Raw genomic sequence first — 23,510 nt, 5'->3', positions numbered from 1 at the left:
TTAGCCACTGGACCACCAAGGAAGTCTCTGAAGTCAGAATACTTGAACAAATCTCATCACCACATTTCACTAATATTTTACTTACTTAACATAAGAGGGTAGCAGTACGCACATCTCCTAGGATTTTTGTGAGGATGAAGCAATATATAAGATGGTTAGTAAGAGTACTGGAACTGCTCCCCATGGCCCCTCACTGTGGTCAAGACCCTGCCTCCCTAAGTATTTGTGAGAGGGATAAAGACTGCTTTCCTATTAGAAAAGATCCTTCATTTCTATAAATGTCATCCTGGAATTCCAACTGGCTTAATTATTACACAGTATCATGTTTTCTGAAGAGTCCGTATTTTTAAAATCTTTCGTAAGAACTTGGAAAAGCTCCCAGTTTTGTACCTGACAATAAAAAATTGGCACCTGCATGAAATGCATTTGCTTCAGCTGCTGAAAGTAACTTCTACAGGGAGTACTGTGGATACTTACAGGATTTTCTTAGTCCCTCCAATATCGGCTTCCATTTTACCTGTCAAGCTAAGCAGCTAGTATGAAGCTTATAAAAGAAACAGCACTCCTTTCAAATTCTATCTCACCTCTCAGGTTATGGGAACAAATTATTAACTCTGATCCCACAGGAAGAGCTTTTTGTTCCACTTCATTGTCCACCAAAGCTTAGGAACAAAGAAATCTAAAAACTTTCTTTCTAAAAAACCAAAGGCTTAAACAGTAAGATATACATTTATTTATAAACATAAATGATACCATATACCAAACTGCATGCCAACGCATACCCCTCACCTGCCCCAGTATTAAAAGTGGGAGGAAACATTGGAGAGAGCAGACGCTATTAATAAATTGCTAACCTGTCAGCTACCTTTTTGCTATTGTGCTTTTATTTTCTCCCCTTCATATTCTGTAGGGCCCTTCTGAGTTAAATTTTATAAAGAAACATTTGCCTCCTGCTTATATAGCAACTGCATGACAGGTATGTCTGAAAATATGAGAAACAGGTTACGATGGGGCTAATACCAATTCTTAATTTTTATAGGGTCATAAGAGATTTCCTTGAGAGTCTGATGAAAGATACAGATCCTCTCCTTGGGAAAAAAAAATGCTCCTACAAATAAACTTACCATTTCTAGAGGAAAACAGACATACTAAACATCTATCGAAGCATGTCATCATAACCTCCAAAGTGCCACATATAAAATTTTACTCTAAAGTTTCATTCTTGAAACCCAGCCTTCCAGCCTTTTACCTCTCCCACCCATTTTTCAACTTAGAAACCTCAGATAAGTCTAATCTGTCTTGGCTACCAATCAAGATTGATTCCCTTCTCTAACCAGGCTGGACTGCGGTGTAAATCAATTCATCACAACTCTCCCACTCATGCCTTATTTTCCTATTGCCATAAAATCTGCCAATATCTGACTATGGGTCTCCTTTACCTCTACCCTGCTTCTTACTTGTTTAATCTCAGCAAATAGCAAAATTACTATTTGTCACTGTTACTCAAGCTGGGGACCCAAGACATCATCCTAGCTTTCTCTTTCTTCCTACAACCAGATGCCGACCCTTCCCTCCTTCTTCCCTCGCTTCTGTACATATCACTCCTTACTTCAATTAAGCAAGCCTCACCACAGCCCTACCCCTCCCAAACTGTTCTCTATGATCCTTCTGGAAGCTAAATAAAAAGTCATTTCCTGCCTGAAATCCTTTGGTGGCTTCTCGTGGCTTTCAGATCAAAGTTCAAAATCCTTAGCTTAAAATGCAAGATTCTGTAGTATAGTCTGAAATCAGGAAGCCTGATTCCCCCAGCTCTGTTTTTCTATTTAAAGACTGTTTGGCTATTTGGGGTCTTTTGTGTTTCCATACAAATTTATAATATTTTTGTTCTATTTCTATGACAAATGGCGTTGGTAATTTGAGAGGGATTGCACTGAATCTGTGGAGAAGGTGATGGCACCCCACTCCAGTACTCTTGCCTGGAAAATCCCATGGACAGAGGAGGCTGGTGGGTTGTAGTCCATGGGGTCGCAAAGAGTCGGACATGACTGAGCAACTTCACTTTCACTTTTCACTCTCATGCATTGGAGAAGGAAATGGCAACCCACTCTAGTGTTCTTGCCTGGAGAATGCCAGGGACGGGGGAGCCTGGTGGGCTGCCATCTATGGGGTCGCACAGAGTAGGACACAACTGAAGTGACTTAGCAGCAGCAGCAGCACTGAATCTGTAGATTGCCTAGGGTAGTATACGCATTTTTAAAAAATTTTAAATCAGTTTATTGATGTATAATTTACATATAACAAAATCAACCCATTTTAATTGTACAGTTTGATGAATTTTTGACAAACATGTATGATAGTATAGTCACTTTGATCTTGGAGAGGCAGCAGTGAGTGGTGGTGTGAAGCAAGACCCTAATTCCCTGCCCAGGAAGTGAACCTGAGTAGCCTGGGCTTCCCTAGTGGCTCAGACGGTAAAGATTCTGCCTTCAATGTGGGAGACTTGGGTTCACTCTCCGGGTTGGAAAGATCCCCTGGAGAAGGGAATGGCAACCTACTTTAATATTCCTGCCTGGAGAATTCCAGGGACAAAGAAGCCTGGCAGGTTACAGTCCATGGGGTTGCAAAGCCTCGGACATGACTGAGCGACTAATACTTTCACTTTCACAGCCTGGATGAAAACCAGGAATCCTAGCCAGCAGATCAACAAGTGGTAGAGGCTAGAAGCTATTTTTCCCTGGATCTTTGCCCCCAGGGAAAAATGCATTTCTTATGGTGGCAAAAACTGTAAATGCAGGTACAAGATTTATTATTAGGGACATAGCACAACAATAAGTGGGAGGAGACAGAGAGACAGTTTAAGATAGAAGCAAGGCAGAGATGCACACCCAGAGGGAAAGGGTGTGGGCATTCCCCCTAGGGAGGAGGAGCACAAGAAGGAGTAAAGAGGTGGTTGAGTCGTTTACATAGGACAGTTCTTTTAAGTCTTTGTCTCAGTTCAGTCGCTCAGTTGTGTCCGACTCTTTGAGACCCCATGAATCGCAGCATGCCAGGCCTCCCTGTCCATCACCATCTCCCAGAGTTCACTCAAACTCACGTCCATCGAGTCAGTGATGCCATCCAGCCATCTCATCCTCTGTCGTCCCCTTTTCCTCCTGCCCCCAATCCCTCCCAGCATCAGTCTTTTCCAATGAGTTAACTCTTCGCATGAGGTGGCCAAAGTACTGGAGTTTCAGCTTTAGCATCGTTCCTTCTAAAGAATACCCAGGGCTGATCTCCTTGAGAATGGACTGGTTGGGTGTCCTTGCAGTCCAAGGGATTCTCAAGAGTCTTCTCCAACACCTTTAGCCAATTATCTGGTTTCTTTTTCCACACCTGACCTACCATAAGACTCTCCTCGACACACGTGTGCAACATTTTTTCCAAGATGGATTCCATCCCAGAGGCCAATGAGATCACATATTAGCATCACATATCATGGGAGTGGGGTCCCCTCCTTTTTGACCCCTAAGAAGCCTTGCCCCAAGGATGGGAAATATATGACCTCCTGATCCTTTTACTCAAAAAAGGTTTAGCCCCTCTGTGTTCCTGCCATGACTGTTATTATAAGGTGTCCTCAGGAGACAAAGCCTGGCTATTTACCCTGTTTCGCTTGTTACTTCCATGTGGAAGAGCAAACAGGAGGCTGGCTGTAAGTATCTAACCTACAGCTCACCTTTTTCTTGCACCAAGAAATGTAAACAAGAGAATAGCTGAAATTGCCTAGCCTGGGGCCCAGCTATCTCCTGCCTCAATGTTGACAAAACTGATTCTTCCAGTCCAAGAACATGGTATTTCTTTGTAATTGTTTGTGTCATCTTTGATTTCTTTCATCAGCACCTTACAGTTTTCTGAGTACAGGTGTGGCACCGGCACAAAAGAAGAAATATAGATCAAAGGAACTGAACTGAAAATCCAGCAATAAATCTACACACCTGTGGTCAATCATTGACAAAAGAAGCAAGAATATACACAGGGAAAAGACAGTTTCCTCAATAAGTGATACCAAGAAAACTGGACAGCTACATGTAAAACAAGGACATTAGAACACTCTCTAGCACTAGACACAAAAATATACTAAAAATGGACTAAAGACCTAAAACTCGAGGAAAACATAGGCAGCACTCTGACATAGATTATAGCAATATCTTTTTTGATCCACCTTCTAGAGTAATGAAAATAAAAGCAAAAATAAACAAACGGGACCTAATTAAACTTAAAAGCTTTTGCACAGCAAAACAGAACATAAACAAAACGAAAAGACAACCAACAGAATGGGAGAAAATATTTGCAAACAAAGTGACCAACAAGGTATTAATCACCAAAATATACAAACAGTTCATGGAGCTTGATACCAAAAGAACAACCCACTCAAAAAATGAACAGAAGATCCAGAGATACTTCTCCAAAAAGGACAGATGGCCCAAAAGTACATGTAAAGATGCTCAACATCACTAATCATTAGCAAAATGCAATGGTGAATCACCTCACATCAGTCAGAACGGCCATCATCAAATAGTCTAAAAACAAAAACAGCTGAAGAGGGTGTGGAGAAAGGGGAACCCTTCTACACGACTGGTGGGAATTTAAAGTGGTACAATCATTATGGAGAACAATATGGAGGTTCCCTAAAAAGCTAAATATCAAACTACCATATGATCCAGCAGTCTCAGTCCTTGGTATATGTTCACACAAAAACATAATTCAAAAAAGTACATGCATCCCAATGTTCATAGCAGCACAATTCAGAATAGCCAAGACATAGAAGCAACCAAAAGGTCCATCAGCAGATTGAACAGATAAAGAAAATATGGTATGGGTATACAGTGGAATATTACTCAGCCATAAAAAAGAATGGAATAATGCCATTTGCAGCAATCTCTGGATGGACCCAGAGATTATTATACTAAGTGAAGTGAGTCAGAGAAAGACAAACATCACATGATATCACTTATATGTGGAATCTAATTCTAAAAACAACACAAGGAACTTATTTACAAATAGTAACAGACTCACAAATCTTGAAATCAAACTTACAGTTACCAAAGGGAAAACGTGGGAGTAAGTGATAAATTAGGAGATTGGGATTAACATATACACACTACTATAAATAAAATAGGTAACTAACAAAGACCTATATGGCACAGGGAACTCTACTCAATATTTTGTTAACAACTTACATGGGAAAAGAACCTAAAAAAAGAATGGATATATATTTATGGACAGAGAGAACTGATTCACTTTGCTATACACCTGAAACTAACACAATATTGTAAATCAACTATACTCCAATAAAAAATTTTAATGAATAAAATGCAAGGGTCTCATGATCTGGCCCCACTGGTCATATAGCTCCATCCTCTACAAGCCACTCCCACCCAATTCTACACCTTGAACCACTTTTGCTGTTTGCCTCTGTGCCTTTCCACAAGTTGTACCCTCTGCCTGCAACATCCCTACCATCCCTTCACCTAAAATCTATAAGTTTTCTTTAAAAAAAATCCCATAAGTCACTTTCTCTAAAAGAATTCTTTAACTCTCCAGTTTGAATTTTAAGATCCTTTAGCTCCTGTAAGTCCATACCTCTTCCTCCCATCATCTCAACAGGTTCTCACGTGATACTGGTTTACTCATCCATCTCCCCAACTTGATTCTAAGCTTCTTGAGGACAGGGCATTTGTCTTAAGACACCTTTCTGTCTGCAGCACTCAATTAACCTTTGTTAAACAAACAGTTGATCCCAGCCATTTTCTTCCACTGCTGCTCTCAGGAGAAAGTATAAAATCTGAGTTAGACTTTCCTTGTTGCTAAGAAATCTCATAATTTGCCCTCAGTTGTCACAAAGGACAAACCTTCACCACACTCTTTTCCATAATGTTCCTTTCAGCAGACAGCTTCACTATTCATTTCACAGAAGGGGAAAAAAAAGTCACTGAGTAGGATCAGAAATTTAAAATCTGCAACTACTAAAGCCCCCTGAGCTCTAGAGTTCATGAGACAAACCTAGAGAGCCCATGGGTTACAATGAAGATCCCATGTGTTGCAGCTAAGACCCAACACAGCCAAAGAAACAAATCAATATTTTTTTAAAAACCCTATCAGTTCTGTTTCTCTGAAGAATCTTGAGTAATACACCAACTAAGGAAATGTTCCAGATTAAAGGAGTCTAAAAGACACTTGACAACCAAATGTAATATGTATTGGAGTGGACTGGATTCTTCACAAGAAAAAAATTTTTTTTTTTTTTTTTTGCTGGTAAGGATTATTGGGACCATTAGTGAAATGAGAATAAACTCTTGAGATTATCATATTATAGCACTGCCAATTTCCTGATTTTACTCTTTGTACGATGGTTATGTAAGAAAATGCCCCAAGTGCACACAAAGTATATAGGGGTACAGGCCTACCTGTGTGCAACTTTCTTCAAGCGGCTCATAGGAAGGAAGAAACCATATCTAGAGGAAAATGATAAAGCAAATGCGACTAAATGTTAACAAAGGGGGATCTAAGTTATCAGATATACAGTTTTTTGTACTATTCTGGGAAAGTGAAAGTGAAGTCGCTCAGTCGTGTCCGACTCTTTGCGACCCCATAGACTGTAGCCTACCAGGCTCCTCTGACCATGGGATTTTCCAGGCAGTAGTACTGGAGTGGATTGCCATTTCCTTCTCCAGAACTTTTCTGTAAATCTAAAATAATTAAAAACTTCAAACTTCTAAGGTAAAAGCGCAAACTCTACATGCTCCTCTGTCCTCAACCTGAGGCGTTCGTGGCTGCAGCTGGGAGACCTGAGTCAGAATTTCTCTGAGGCCTCAAGGGTGCACCCTCAAAGAAGCAGCGAAGACAGCGTGCACCACCACCCGCAGGGAAAGACAGAGCAGCTTCGCGCTGTGCAGGCGCAGCTCACTCACACCGGCTGTCTCCCGCCCCCGGGCCTTCGGATTGGCTGAGGGAGCAGTAATGTCACGTCCTTCCTGGCAGGGCGCGCGCGCAGCTCTCAGCTCCACGTGGAGCTCAGGTGCGAGGGCTTGGCGGTCAGGTGAGCTGGGACAGGCTCGCGGCTCCTCAGCCTCAGATCTCGGCCACCGTGGGCGGCCATCTGGCAAGCGCACTAAAAGACAAGAATCTTGGCCTCATAAGGCTAACCCCACTCCCACCTACAAACCCACTGTTGTAACCCTGCCCCCAGTTTCTGTTCAATTTCAGGACTAGGAGTTGGGTAACGGGGACTCAAACACAGAGGGAATTGGGAGCGCCCTTTTGAAGGCAGAAGGAAAGGCCTTTTCTTGAAAAGTTTAATGTTTCCTTGAATGTTATCTTCGAAAACCTAATGTTTGTGGTCCAGGTCCTGCTACTAGTAAGTTTCCAGCTGGGGCTTATGAAACCTTAGCCAATACCAGCCGGCCACTCCTCCTTGCTGGGGCGAGGGTACTGGCCTTCCCATTATCAATTAGTTAGAAATTGCACCTGAACGTGTCCCGTCCTTGCAAAGCCTGTTCTGATCCACGGCTTCCTGCTAAGCGAAAACCAGAAGGCAGGCTGCAGGTGGTGGAGTACGCTAAAGGTATTGTGCTTCTGCCATTTACCAGATTACATTTTCTGATGAAAGCTGATTGATATCAAAGAATGAAGCCATCGTATTAAAGATTTGAGGGTTAAAAATAGAGGGTTGCATGGATAACAAACAGATACTTCCAGATCACGTTGACTGTGATTGTAGTTGCTCTTGCTAGCTTCCTCATTCATCCTATGCAGTCAAGGAAGATTATTTCCATTGACTAAGGTAGCACCTGGTACATGGTAGGTGCTTGGTAAAAATCTCAATGACTTTATAGTACCCTACACATTCTGCAGAACTGGAGTGGTCATTCTCCCAGAAACTGTAAATCTGGAGTTATTTTTGCCTCTGTTGGCTTTGCCATCATTCTTAAAAACTGTATTTTGTAATAGAAACTCTGCTCTTACTCTTTGTGGAAGTTCTGAGATTCCCAGTGATTACAAATGCCGAGGAGTGAAAGGGGACTGAATAACACTCCTATGATCTATGTTTTCACTCTGTATTCATGGAATCTGATTATTATTTGCCACTTTGTATATTTCTTTTTCCTCCACCCCTAAACAAAATGAAAGGATTCCACAATGCAGAGTGAAGGAAAGATAACTTTATTTCAATTGAGCAGACAGTCATGTCAAGCAAATGAAGAACACATAATCAAGAGTATATTGGAAGAGGAAAACAGATTCTTTCTGATCATTCATAGCAACCACATTTATCCCCTAGTTATTAGAGAGAAAAATGTCTTCAAATAACCAGTGGTCAGCAGATGAAGATGAAGGCCAGTTATCCCGACTGATCAGAAAATCTAGAGACTCCCCATTTGTCCCTGTAGGTAAGTACAAGACTTGACTGAATACTGTAAAACTGTAATAACACAATAATACCTTGACCAGTATCTTTGATTATTGAAATATTTTATATAGTTGAATACTTTCAGATAATTGAAGCTAACCCCTTCTATGCATGTATGAGTTAAACCTTCAGCACGGTTCCTAGTGTATGACAAATACTCAGTAAATGTTATTTACTATTATTATGAAGCATCAAATTTTTATTCCATTTAATTCATTTTCATTCACAGTCTGTTTAAAAGTACTCATTGCCAAGTACTTCCCTGGTGGTCCAATGGTTAAGATTCTGCATGTCCACTGCAGGGGGGATGGGTTCAGTCCATAACTGGGGAACTAAGATCCCACATGCCTCTTGGCACAGCCAATAAATAAATATAAAAAATAAAATTACAGTTTTATATAAATTTTTTTAAAAAAAACTTCCCAACCAGTCTAAATATAATTGATTGAATAGACTGTAACTGTTCTATAATGATTCAGAATCAGTAGCAGCCAATTCAGTTTATTAGACTGAATCTGTTAGGAACTATTGAGATGTATACAGAGACTCTGTATACAGAGTTATGACTTTTTGACTTTGAGATGATGAGAAAGCAATGTGCGTTCAAGTAGAAATCATACTTTGAATGTTGGTCTTTTCCTGGGCTAATGATATGTGATACAATACTCTTATGATGGTGCTGGACAGCAGCAGCTCCCAGTCAGCCTCACCATCATGAAGGTAAACAACCAATACCCTTACAACCACTCTGTACCCAACATCCTGTTTTTCACTCTCAGTACAATATTCAATAAATTACATGAGATATTCAACACTGTATTATAAAATAGGCTTTGCATTCAATGATTTTGCCTAACTACAGGCTAATGTAGGTACTCTGAGCACGTTTAAAGTAGTAAGTTATGATGTTCAATAGGTGAGGTTGTATTAAATGAATTTTTGACTTACAGTATTTTCAACTTATGATGGGTTTATCAAGATGTAATCCCATCATGAGTTAAGGAAGATCTACATATCTCTTTAAGTTCTTGTGTCCAGTGTTTATAGATTTTTCTCTTTCTTCCATTACTTTTGGGTACCATCAGAAACTTCTGCTTCTAATAGTCTGTGTTGCCAGAAGCTAGATACCCAAGCTCAAAAGAACTGTGAGTCACTTCAGCGTTAAGAAGCTCTGAATGAAAGTCTGGGCCTACCTATATACTTGAGAGCATGAACTTTGGTGTTCATTCTCTGAGGCTTGTTGTTGGCTTCCTGCTGTGTTCCAGATGCTAAGATTGATGGTTAAATAAACTCTTGATGCAAGAAGTATCAATATTATTATAATTGTATCTGGAGTCTTGGCCTCTTTAACCTTTCCCAACACATATTTAATGTGTTTACATTTTTATCAAATACTATATATATGTGGAATTAAAAAAAAATCTAAGCACCAGTATTTTGTTTCAAAAGCTAAGCTTTCTCTTCCTTCTCTTTTGGATACTTTAGGTGCCCTAAGCATTATTAGTGTATACTTCAGCCATCCCTCTCCTTGTGTTTAGTCTGGAAACTATTTTTTAAAAAAGTATTTAAATCATAAATATATACAGGTAACTATACTCAATATAGTGTAATTAACTATAAATGGAAAAGGATATGAATAAGAAAATATATATGTAAAACAGAATCACTTTGTTGTACAGCAGAAATTAACACAAGGCTGTAAATCAATTTACTTCAATAAAATTTAAACATATATGTATATAAATCAGACAAACATAAGTTTGTGATTAATTCCACAAAAGCTTCTAAATAGGTATAAGTCAAATGTTTCCATTAAATGTCACTACAAATCTAACAACTTTATGTGTCATTATTCACATATCAAAAAGAATCAAAGTTTTACTTTAAAGTAGTATTCTGTGTTTAAAAGTTTCACTTCATTTGATTAAGGCTTGTAATAGCACAAGAAATGGAGGCAAATTTATAGTGATTTATTCGTCATCTTGATCATTTTTAACTAGAAAAAAATTCAAGAACTCAGTGTCACTTGAACAGATCACTATAATGAACAGATTAATCACTGTGTCTGTTGTAAATTAAATTGTTTTTCCAGAGACATTTAGGGTGATTAAAGTAGAAAGATAAAAGTGTTTCCAGCTAAACTCAATTATATACAAACTACAAAGATTCTGTATGGAAAACAGTAAAGGCTCTGACTTTAATCTTTAAAAGAAGCAAAACAAATTTCAGTAAGAACAGAGTCTTGATAAGGGAACAGAGCCAAGTTTTTGCTAGAAAACTAAATGATAAAATTTGTATATATATTATTAGCTTGTTTTACTCGTTTTATTAAGAATATCTACTAAGTATTTTCTGCCGCAGGATGGAGTATTCTATACAGATAATTTATAGAACATTTTAATTTCTTATCTTGACTTCTGTCGTTATAATTGATTTATATTGTTTAAAATCTTATGGTCATTGCTAAGGTCTAAATAATGATACTTTAAATACATTACATTACATTACATTACATGTATTTAAACTGTGTGTCAATAGATTATTTGTTTTTGCTTCTTTTACTTAACATGTCATAGTAGTATATTATACTATAATGTAAGTATAATTATATTTACAATTTTTTTTAACAGCTCTGATAGTTTTTCCTCTGTTTGGGCCATTTGGGTTGTTTTGTTTTTCCTCATACATAGTGTAGCCATAAACATCTTTGTGTCAACTTCTTGACTTTTCTTTTGCTTACTTCCTTGGAGTATTGTCCCCAAAGTAGAATTTTCAGGGCATGAAGCATGTTCAGTTTATTTTATTTTATTTTATTTTTAATTGGAGGGTAATTACTTTACAATATTGTGTTGGTTTCTGTCATATATCAACATGAATCAGTCATAGGTATACATATGTCCCTTCCCTCTTAAACTTCTCACATGTTCAGTTTAATATCAATTATTATATCTTTTCAGATTTCTTCCCAGAATGATTTGGCTAAATCTTTACAGAGCTTTCAGCATTGTACCTGTTTCTCAGTGTGCCTCCCATCATTGTTTTACTGTAATTTGTTTTTTGCTGTTTTTGTTTGTCATTTTTATTTCAATTTCACTTATAGCTAATTACCATACAAAATTTTCATATAAATGTGATTATTTACTCTGATTCTTAGAATAAATATATCCTCACCCACCCATAGAGCCAAACACATGCCAACATAGTCAGTCAAAGCTTGCTATTCTACTTAAGAAGCAACTGCATTTTCATATACTAACAACAAACACATGGAAGCCAAAATTAAAGACATGAGACCATTTACAGTCACTCTAAAGAAAATGAAATGATTAGGGTTTTCCTGGTGGCTCAGACAGTAAAGAATCTGTCTGTAGTGCAGGAGACATGGGTTCAATCCCTGAGTCAGGAAGATTCCCTAGAGAAGGGAATAGCTACCCACTTCAGTACTCTTGCCTGGAGAATTCCATGGACAAGGGACAGGGGAGCCTGGCAGGCTACAGTCCATGGTGTTGCAAAGAGTCAGACATGACTGAGCGACTAACACTTCCACTTTCAAGCTTCAGAAAACATGTATAGAATCTGTATGGTTAAAAATACAAAATGCTAATAAAAGAAATCAAAGAAGACCTAAATGAATATAGAGACTGTTGTGCTTGTGGGTTGTATGACTCAATAAAGATGTCAGTTTTCCCCAAACTCATCTATGGGTTTAGTGTAATTCCTATCAAAATACCAGCAATGTTTTGGGTTTTTTTTTTTGTAGATATAAACAAGCTTATTCTAAAATTTATATAAGGGCAAAAGTTCTAGAATGGCTAAAACAACCTTTTTTAAATTTATTTATTTTTTATTGAAGGATAATTGCTTTGCTGTATGGCTCAGGAAATTCAAACAGGGGCTCTGTATTAACCTAGAGGGGTGGGGTGGGGAGGGAGATGGGAGGGAGCTTCAGGAGGGGATACATACATGTATACATACAGCTGATTCATGTTGAGATTTGACATAAAGCAGCCTTTTTTGAGAAAAAGTATTAATTGGGAGGAATCATCCTTACCTGATATTAAGGGTTACTATACAGAGTAGTCAAGACAATGTGGTATTGATCAAGGTAGATGCATAAATCAGTAGATGAGAGATCCCCCGATATAGAGCCACACTTTCACCATGCAGAAGTTTCCTTTATTCTGTCATCAAAATACAGCGTTTTTGTCCTCACTTTAAGTCTGCTGCTGCTGCGGCTAAGTCACCTTAGTCATGTCCAACTCTGTGTGACCCCAGAGACGGCAGCCCACCAGGCTCCTCCATCCCTGGGATTCTCCAGGCAAGAACACTGGAGTGGGTTGCCATTTCCTTCTCCAATGCATGAAAGTGAAAAGTCAAAGTGAAGTCGCTCAGTCGTGTCCGACCCTCAGCGACCCCATGGGTTGCAGCCTTCCAGGCTCCTCCATCCATGGGATTTTCCAGCCAAGAGTACTGGAGCGGGGTGCCGTTGCCTTCTCCGCACTTTAAGTCTACCTTACCCCTTTTTTAGATGTCATAAATATTATGTTCTATTTTCTTCTAGATTTTCTTAATAAATTTGTTTTGTTTTCATACTTAACTCTAACCCTTCCAGAGTTTTTTGGTAGGGTCTGGTGTGAGATGTAAATTCAAGCTAGTTCAGATAATTATCCCCTTCTTTGTTATATGGTTATTTTGATTTGTCATAGATTAACTTCTCACACTGTTTCAAATCACTTACTAGAATTTTCCCTATTCAACTGATTGCTATTCAGTTTTCTGTTTTAGAGTTAACTGCATAGAATCTTGGTTGTCACAGCAGCATATTCATTTCTTGACATATGTAAGGAATAAAAAAATATTTGTATGGGCTTCTGGAATTTTTTAGAATCACAGTTCTTCCCAGAGTCACAGGCTTCTCATGCAAATATTCACACCTTTTTACCTGTTATTAAAACTCAACATGTCATTTTCACTTAAGATATTAAAGTTTCTTTCACTTCACTAGATTTCAGTTCACTTCAGTTCAGATGCTCCGTCGTGTCCGACTCTTTGCAACCCCATGAAGTGCACTAGGCCAGGCCTCCCTGTCCATCACCAACTCCCAGAGTTCACTCAGACCCACGTCCATCAACTCAGTGATGCTATCCAGCCATCCCATCCTCTATCGTCCCCTTCTCCTCCGGCCTCCAATCCCTCCCAGCATCAGAGTCTTTTCCAATGAGTCAACTCTTTGCATGAGGTGTCCAAAGTACTGGAGTTTCAGCTTCAGCATCATTCTCTCCAAAGAAATCCCAGGGCTGATCTCCTTTAGAATGGACTGGTTGTATCTCCTTGCAGTCCAAGGGACTCTCAAGAGTCTTCTCCAACACCACAGTTCAAAAGCATCAATTCTTCAGTTCTCAGCTTTCTTCACAGTCCAACTTTCACATCCAACATGACCACTGGAAAAACCATAGCCTTGACTAGACAGACCTTTGTTGGCAAAAAAAAAAAAAAAGGCTCTGCTTTTGAATATGCTAGGTTGGTCATAACTTTTCTTTTTTTTTTCATAACTTTTCTTTTTTTTTCATAACTTTTCTTCCAAGGAGCAAGCGTCTTTTAATTTCATGGCTGCAGTCACCATCTGCAGTGATTTTGGAGCCCCCAAAAATAAAGTCTGACACTGTTTCCACTGTTTCCCCATCTATTTCCCATGAAGTGATAGGACCGGATGCCATGATCTTAGTTTTCTGAATGTTGAGATTTAAGCCAACTTTTTCACTCTCCTCTTTCACTTTCATCAAGAGGCTTTTTAGTTTTTCTTCACTTTCTGCCATAAGGGTGGTGTCATCTGCATATCTGAAGCTATTGACATTTCTCCTAGCAATCTTGATTCCAGCTTGTGCTTTTTCCAGCTGAGTGTTTCTCATGATGTACTCTGCATATAAGTTAAATAAGCAGGGTGACAATATACAGCCTTCACGTACTCCTTTTCCTATTTGGAACCAGTCTGTTGTTCCATGTCCAGTTCTAACTGTTGCTTCCTGACCTGCATATAGGTTCCTCAAGAGGCAGGTTGGGTGGTCTGGTATTCCCATCTCTTTCAGAATTTTCCACAGTTTATTGTGATCCACACAGTCAAAGGCTTTGGCATAGTCAATAGAGCAGAAATAGATGTTTTTCTGGAACTCTCTCGCTTTTTCCATGATCCAGCAGATGTTGGCAATTTGATCTCTGGTTCCTCTGCCTTTTCTAAAACCAGCTTGAACATCAGGAAGTTCACAGTTCACGTATTGCTGAAGCCTGGCTTGGAGAATTTTGAGCATTACTTTACTAGCGTGTGAGATGAGTGCAATTATGCAGTAGTTTGAGCATTCTTTGGCATTGCCTTTCTTTGGGTTTGGAATGAAAACTGACCTTTTCCAGTCCTGTGGCCACTGGTGAGTTTTCCAAATTTGCTGGCATAGTGAGTGCAGCACTTTCATAGCATCATCTTTCAGGATTTGAAATAGCTCAACTGGAATTCCATCACCTCCACTAGCTTTGTTCGTAGTGATGCTTTCTAAGGCCCACTTGACTTCACATTCTAGGATGTCTGGCTCTAGGTGAGTGATCACACCATCGTGATTATCTTGGTCATGAAGATCTTTTTTGTATAGTTCTTCTGTGTATTCCTGCCACCTCTTCTTAATATCATCTGCTTCTGTTAGGTCCATACCATTTCTGTCCTTTATCAAGCCCATCTTTGCATGAAATGTTCCCTTGGTATCTCTAATTTTCTTGAAGAGATCTCTAGTCTCGAGATCTCTAGATCTCGAGAAAAGTAGTCAATCTAATCACACTAGGACCACAGCCTTGTCTAACTCAATGAAACTAAGCCATGCCCTGTGGGGCAACCCAAGATGGGTGGGCATGGTGGAGAGGTCTGACAGAATGTGGTCCACTGGAGAAGGCAATGGCAAACCACTTCCGTATTCTTCCCTTGAGAACCCCATGAACAGTATGAAAAGGCAAAATGATAGGATACTGAAAGAGGACATTGTATAGGAGACAGGGATCAAGACCATCCCCATGGAAAAGAAATGCAAAAAAGCAAAATGGCTGTCTGAGGAGGCCTTACAAATAGCTGTGAAAAGAAGAGAAGTGAAAAGCAAAGGAGAAAAGGAAAGATACAAGCATCTGAATGCAGAGTTCCAAAGAATAGCAAGAAGAGATAAGAAAGCCTTCCTCAGCGATCAGTGCAAAGAAATAGAGGAAAACAACAGATTGGGAAAGACTAGAGATCTCTTCACTAGATTTACTCCTTATTTAACGTTAATAAAAAGTAGAGAGGAATAAAGCCAAACACCCAAAAGCTATGAATGCTGAGAGTTTGGTTGGTTCAGTCACTGGTTAAACAGCTTGCCCCAAATAAAAGTCTTATTGCTAACAAATTTGAAACCATGCCTAGGAAAACTACTAGACAAGTTTCTATACTATATAATTTGATTTTTTCTGAAAGAGTCAAAACTGCAAATACTGAATCCATTTATGAAGTATTTTTTGGTGTTTTGCTTGCTTATCTTCCACGTACTGATTTGATCCCTTGGGCAGCCCTTTATTCAAATCTCTAAGTTCTTGAGAAATTTTAGCCTGCTATTTATATAATCTCTACTTTTTTAATTTACAGGTATAGCAGGCTTTGTGACTGTGGTGTCCTATGGTCTTTACAAGTTGAAATACAGAAGAGATCAGAAAATGTCCATTCATCTTATTCACATGAGAGTTGCTGCCCAAGGATTTGTTGTAGGAGCTGTGACTCTAGGTAACCGACTTAATTTGTATATGATTCAACCATCTTTGAGAGTATTTTCATTATTCATTCATTCAGATTAGAGTGTATTTTTGTTTATTCATTCATTCATATTCATTCATGAATATTGGATCAAGATGATTGATGGAGGAGGATTGGAAAGAAAGGCAGCGATCTTCACTTGGTTGAGGTTGCTGCCCAGTTATAGGCTTAATGTCTTGGTATTTTAAGCATAGAAAAAAAAACCTCAGTAGGCAAAGGTACAAAATTCCAGTTATAAAATGCATAAGTCATGGAGATATAATGTATAGCATGGTGACTATAGTTAATAATGCTGTATTGCATATTTGAAGGTTGCTAAGAGAGTAGATCTTGAAAGTTCTCATCAAAAGAAAAAATTCTGTAACTATGCTGCTGCTGCTGCTGCTGCTGCTAAGTCGCTTCAGTCATGTCTGTAACTATATCTGGTGATAAATGTTAACTAGGCTTATTGTGATGATCATTTCACAATACATACAAATACAGAATCATTATGTTGTACACCGTAATGTTGTATGTGAAATATACTTCAATTTTTAAAAGGAAAAACCCAGAAGAGAACTAGGTTATAGTTTGTATTATCCTCTGTAATAAAAGGAGCAGTGAATAGTTTATACCCTTTGTAACTCAGCTATTCAGCTTGAGCAATAGGCAATTTTTTTTATTAGTCTGTAAATTGACATTTACACAGTTAAATTCAAAGAATGGTGTAAACTTATCTGGTTTATTCAGGCTATATCAACAGTTAAATCAGATAGTTCAGATAGGCAAAGAATTTACTTTGGGACCTAAATTATCTAAGGTTTTTTTGTCTACATTAATAAGAACAAGTCGCAATGTTCTTAGCTCCCCTTCATACTGTGCAAAGTAGATTCAGCCTGAGTAGGTCTAGGATTATGAGATGATGAGTGTGGGACTTGCATAGAGGGAGTTCTATGGTAATTATCTTCTTACTATGAGCTGTGATGTGTGATACTTGAACAAAATACAACAGGAAACATTACTACATAGTAATGTGTTCTCGTTTTCATCATTCAGCAAACACTGAGCGTGTGCTATGTGCAAGGCACTTGGTGGTCTAGAGATATAAGAAGTAACTCCCTGTCCTCCAACAGTTTAGTCTCCTGAGGGAGAGAGACCAAGAGCAGGAGAAGACAATATAAAGTCAAATGTACTACAGGTTGCTATGGAAGCACAAGCACAAAGGAGGGGCATTTAGAGCTGAGAATCCAGGGGAGGCTTCTCTAAGGATGCAAACCATGTGGTGAGCCAGGAATGTAGAGGAAATAACTCAGCAGAGAAGGAAGCTGGGGCTCTAGGCAGAGGAAAAAGTCACAAAAGCATGGCATGTTAGTGGAACTCTACATAGCTTGGTATGGTAGGAGATAAATCTGTGTTTGTTGAGACTGTAGAACTACTAGTAGTGACATAAAGAGATTTGTTGTAGGTATTTGGATTTATGTAATTGTAAGGCTCTTGCTTATGTATCAGGAACTGGGACCTGAAGTGGTCAGAGCAAGCAGTTATTAAGAAATGGTAGATGAAAAATGAGAAAAGCAAGGAAAATCTAGAACCTACAAGGATGACCTAGAACACACAGGATATTCTGGAATCCTTGTGGATTTCTCACTATTTCGAAGCCTTCAAAGTAGATGCTGGGAGTGACATAGAAAAAGTTGATGCCCCTCATCCTGGAACTAAACACAGACCTGGCCAGGGAGTCAGAGAAAGTGAGAGGACAGTCAGCAGGGCCCATAGTCGCCACACTCCTGATTGCTGCCCCGTGCCAACGAAGCGGTCCAGCAGATAAGCAAAAACGTGCTGCAGCAGTGCCTTGTCAGGTTGAAAGAACTTAGCTGTTGCTTTACTTCTGCCTTCTAGGGTCATGCTAAATATCTCCTGTGCAGTTTTCCAGGGAATGAAAGTGTCGACTTAAAAAAATGCACAATGTGACTGTTGCGAGTTGAGGTTTATTTGGGGCAAAATGAAGATTTCAGCCTGAGAGGCAGCACCTCAGATAGCTCTGAGAAACTACTCCAAAGAGGCTGGGGTGGGGTGGAGTGAGGGTAACATCATTCTGTATGTGATTTTGGTGAAGGGGGAATACATGGAGTCAAGCACATATTTTTCCAGAAGGTTTCTACTAGTCTTGTGAAGCTTTCTGGTAGTCACAAAGAATAGTCATCACTATGAAGGATTTTAGTGCTTTTCTGGATAGGAGATATAAGAATTGGGCTCATAAAGTCAGCTACTGAAAATATCTATCTGAAGACCTGCCTTCCCAGTTTTTCCCTGAGCACAGAGTGCCTCATTTCTGCTTTCTACCCTAAACTCCTTTTGGGGGGTGTTGAAAATCAAGAGCTGCAGCAGCAGCACATGATTTAATACTTACAGAGGTAGATGGCAAGCGCCAATTTGTAGTTGACAAAAGGAAAGGAATTCTGGAAAACCTAGTTGCATTTTAGCTAAGTTAACACAATACAAATCCATCACCTTCTACTCTTAGTCCACCAGGCATCCATATATACATCTCTTAACACACTTACCTTCAAATAAAGACGAATGGCAAAACCAAACATGCCTTGTATAACCGAAAACATGCTCTCTCCCCAAGAGGATTCAAAGTGCCTTTGGGTGATGTTGATTCATTTTTGAGCTGAGTCATGTTCCCTTTTGATATCCTGTGACTTAAATACTGAGATATAAGGTTAACTCCTATTAACACTTTTTATATTAGATGGTAGGTAAATGAAAGTGGCAAACAGTAAAAAAAAAAAGAAAGAAAGAAAGAAAGAAACTGGTGAATATACACAAGTGTATTCATATAAAAATAAGGAATAAATATTCATAACCATCCAGTCTTTGTTTCTGCAACTGGCAGGTAAGCATGGCTCATATTATAACCACATTTTTCCGCTAGGCATTTTTCCATCCTTTGCCCTCCAAAAGCACCTTGGCTATTCATAGTTATTTGACTGGGGTGTTAACCCAAACCTTCATTCTTAAATGATGTGGGTCATTAATCATCCTTCCTGTATTGGGTGTAATTTTCCACCTCCTTCAATCACATGACATGGGAATACTAAGAAATGCCCCAGAAGGTATACATTCCGACACCCTTCTCCCTAGCCTAACAATATAGTAGCAATTTCCCCTTGATAGATCAGATCAGTGTAATGGACTGATGTGCTATCCTGTGGAATAGAGATGATCAAGGTCCTACAGACTAGATTGTGGCATAGGGCTAAAAAGTTCACACAGTCCTGAGACTCAACTCTGAAAGTATACCACTGGCCCTGCCACATGAAAGCAGACTGCTTCTGTCAGTCTTTTTATGCTAAAAGGTGTACAGAAAAAAGCAATCCATCAGATTAAAAGCTGCAAATCAGATAGCAAAAATTATGTTGATTTGCTATAGCACTGAAACCACACCTGTACGGTGGCTGCAATTAGACTGATCACCTGATTAAGTTTTTATAAATCCATTATCATTCTGTAAGATCTCTCTGCCTTCTGGCAAAAGAGGCAAAATGAATAGAGATGTGGTAGAAATCACCACCCTGGCATCTTTAAAGTCGTTGCTGATGACACCAAGCTGTACCATCACCCTGGGAATGCAGTATTACGTTGACAATAGATGCATATAGAATGGTTTACATTCGCTTTCCCTACCATAAGAGCCCCTCCTCCACAGGTCAGAAGAATCACTGCTCCGCCATGAAGTATACTAAGGAAGTTCTGCTATTTCAGCTTCATTTAGTGGAGACTACTTTTTGGTTCAAGTTTCAGTCTTTCTCAGACAGATATAGAGGATTGTTTCTCCTGGCAAAGGAGTGTCAGTAAGATATCAGGGCTCAAGTACCCACTTTCACTGAAATCTGACCATATGTCCCCATTTCAATTTTCAGAAGCAATGCCCTAAACTTGAATATAAGAGGTGTTGTGAGGTTGGGAATTCATTTTGTGTTGTGATTAATCACTCACAAGGTTAGACTCTGTGGATATTTTTCAAAAGTAGCAATGTCATGGCCACAGGAATTGAGTTTCTTTTTGGAAAGTCATAAAGCTTTCAGTTCCCTCATGCAAACCTGAGCTAGGAATTAAAAGCTATGAGCCCAGGGACTTCCCTGGAGGTCCAGTGGCTAAGGCTCCAAGCTCCCAATGCAGGGACTTGGGTTTGATCCCTGATCAGGGAAGTAGATCCCACATGCTGCAACTGAGACCTTGTGTATCTAAATAAAAAAAATAAATTGCATCTAAAAAAAAAAAAAAAAGCCATGAGACCACTGTATAGTTTTCCCTAGTTTTCCAGTACATGTAGAAGTAACCAACTATATTATACTTCTTATTTCCAACAAATGTTCTATGGCAGTATATACTTGATCACCTAACACCTTACTTTTATAGGCACCTGGTTAAGGGTATCTGCAAGGTGATAATTTTTTAAATGTTTTGCTAATGTATGCCATGGACTACCACCATACTCTTAGCCACTGGAAGTGGGGAGAAAGGCCATTAATACCTTTAAATCTAATCAGATTAGAGAACCAACTCCAAATAACCCAGAACTAATTCACAGAACCAATCCTCTGGGTTGTGTTATGTTATGTTAGGGTTATGTTCCTCTGGGAGCTTCTAATACCAAATTCTGTATCATTCTGTTCAATCAGATAAGCAGAACTGCTAGCTGTTTTTGTTGTTTGGTCACTAAGTCATGCCCAGCTCTTTTATAACCTCATGGACTATAGCCAGGCTCCTCTCTCCACGGATTTCCCAGGCAAGAATACTGGAGTGGGTTGCCATTTCCTTCTAAAACTACTAGTAGTGATACAGAAAAAGGGGTTTATTATAGAGATATGACTTTAAGCAATTTGGGGAGCTGGTTAAACAGTCCATGTTAGGCTGTTGGTTATATTTCTAATCCTGACACCTGAGCAAGGCAGCGATTGGGAAGGAAAAAGAAACTAGAATCTGCAAGGATGAACTGGAACCCACAAAGACACGTGGAAACTTGAGTCAGAATCTTGTCGACTCCGACCTAGACGGCATGACCCTTAAGAAAAGCTGGCACCTTCTATTATCCACATCTGGCCCAGGAGCTGGAAGAGCTAGTAGAGGAGATTCACTAGGAGCTGAAAGACCTGTGGGCCTGACTGCTGCCCAACAGTAGCAAAGAGAGCCAGCAGATAAACAACAACACACACAAACTGGAATAGCACCTGGTCCTCTATACCAAGCCTAACCAGTGCAAAAAGCATTTGGCAGGTGCTGCTTCACTTTTCACCTTCAGATCGCAAGTGAAATGTCTCTCATGGACAAGCTAACTCAGAACTATGCAGAGAAGGAGGCTTCCCTGGCAGCTCAGTTGGTAAAGAACCTGCCTGCAGTGCAGGAGACACGAGTTCGATCCCTGGGTCGGGGAAGGTCCCCTGGAGAAGGAAATGGCAAACCACTCGAGTGTTCTTGCCTAGAAAATCCCATGGACAGAGGATCCTGACGGGCTACAGTCCATGGGATCGCAAGAGTCGGACACGACTTAGCAACTAAACTACCACCACCACCACCATGCAGAGAAGGGAATCCTGGAAAACGTAGTAACAGCTGAGCTTAATTGACATAAAACAGATTCCCCCTGTTTTTCATGGTTGATTTTCATGGTTGCTAGTTGAGGAGTAACAAGATGAAGTAAATCAGTGAAGGGTTTAAACAGGGGAGTAACATGGTCAGGATAACAGTTTAGAAAGTTGCCTGCGGGGGGACTTCCCTGGTAGTCCAGTGATTAAGACTCCACACTCCCAGTTCAGGGGGCATGGGTTCTGTCCCTGGTGGAAGAATTAAGATCCTGCACGCCTTACTGGGCTTCCCATGTCGTGCTAGTGGTAAAGGACCTGTCTGCCAACACAGGAGATGTGTGTTTGACCCCTGGGTCAGGAAGATCCCCTGGAGGAGGGCATGGCAACCCACGCCAGTATTCTTGCCTGGAGAATCCCATGGACAGAGGAGCCCAGCGAGCTACAGTCCATAAGGTCGTAAGGAGTCAGACACAACCGAGATGATTTTGCACCCAAGCACACATGCCACACTGTGCAACCAAAGCCAAAAACAAAACGAAAAAGATTTATCAGTATATTGACTGACTCTAGTACATTTATTTTGTTTATAAGTGCACATTTTGAGGGGCATGCTCAACATATTTGCTTATATACAAGTTTTGGAGACCATCTACATATGTGATGTAGAAATGTCACAATTTAATATAGTCTATATGTGGGTCTCACTCTCAGAAGAGAGATCTACTTGCTTCCAAGTGAAACAACAAGTGTGAATGAGGTGAGAAAAGCACTGGGATCAGAACTCCAGGAAACACCTACATTTAAGAGGTAGTGTGCATGTGTGCTCATTAGCGTCCAACTCTTTGTGACCCCCACGGACTGTATAGCCCAGCATGTTTCTCTGTCCATGGGATTTTCCGGGCGAGAATACTGGGTTGGTTCAAGTGTGTTGCTGTTTCCTACTCTGGGGATCTTCCCAACTCAGGGATCGAAGTTGAGTTTTGTTTTGTTTTTTCCTGGAGCCACTTGTATGATCAAAAATTAATAAGATAGAGGGTGTTTGTTTTTAATTGTAGGTTAGTTTTAGAAAAAATACAAGTGAAGAAATGCAGTGTTTGTTTCCCATGAATACTCTATTGATGTACGTATTTTGTTTTTAGGTGTTCTCTACTCTATGTACAAGGATTACATTAGACCTCGATTCTTCAATAGGTACAAAAAATGAAGTTACACACAAGAAAAATAAGAAGCCTTCTGAAAAGTACTTACGAAGAATGAATTTTCAATATGTAACAAATTATACTGCAGAAGCTTCAGCCAGAATTCTCATAGCCTTCAATTGTTTAAGATGTTGACGTCCAAATCAACAATCGTAAATAGTCAACTAAAAAATGTGTTTGTTGATGTCTTTTAGAACCTAGGACATGATTTTCTGACTTTTAAAATTTTTATTTTTTAGTTAGTGGCAGAAAATAATCTATATTATGGCAAATCAATCTGAAAATTAGGAGTTATATAATGGCTATAGAAAACTTTTCTCCATATTAAATGTGATGCTATATTCATCGCTTAGACAGGGCAAGGTAATTAAGGTTTTCACAAAGTCCTTTTTAGAATGGGCAAAAATTACATCAGAGACAAATGAATGGCCATGTTGTTATTTAAATTTGGTTCTGCCCTGAGGGCCCCTGTGGAGCAGCAG

General features: G+C 39.5%; 1 protein-coding gene across 1 annotated transcript; it reads left to right on the top strand.

Moving 5' to 3' along the window:
- Positions 1 to 8,332: 8,332 nt before the first annotated feature.
- Positions 8,333 to 23,033, top strand: HIGD1C (HIG1 hypoxia inducible domain family member 1C). Its single transcript, XM_068971008.1, has 3 exons — positions 8,333 to 8,426; positions 16,095 to 16,229; positions 22,969 to 23,033. The coding sequence occupies exons 1-3, from the start codon at positions 8,333 to 8,335 to the stop codon at positions 23,031 to 23,033; spliced, it is 294 nt and encodes a 97-aa protein (XP_068827109.1).
- The last annotated feature ends 477 nt before the right edge of the window (positions 23,034 to 23,510 follow it).

This window comes from Capricornis sumatraensis, chromosome 4, assembly GCF_032405125.1.
Source record: "Capricornis sumatraensis isolate serow.1 chromosome 4, serow.2, whole genome shotgun sequence".
Classification (NCBI taxonomy): domain Eukaryota; kingdom Metazoa; phylum Chordata; class Mammalia; order Artiodactyla; family Bovidae; genus Capricornis; species Capricornis sumatraensis.
The sequence above is the reverse complement of the archived record's forward strand: the minus strand, read 5'-3'. Positions and strand labels throughout refer to the sequence as shown.

Excerpts from the sequence above, each read along its gene's own strand:
- HIGD1C (XM_068971008.1), top strand. The coding sequence starts at position 8,333 with ATGTCTTCAAATAACCAGTGGTCAGCAGATGAAGATGAAGGCCAGTTA. Across the intron at positions 8,427-16,094 it reads CTCCCCATTTGTCCCTGTAG|GTATAGCAGGCTTTGTGACT; the intron begins GTAAGTACAAGA and ends TTTAATTTACAG. Across the intron at positions 16,230-22,968 it reads TGTAGGAGCTGTGACTCTAG|GTGTTCTCTACTCTATGTAC; the intron begins GTAACCGACTTA and ends TTTTGTTTTTAG.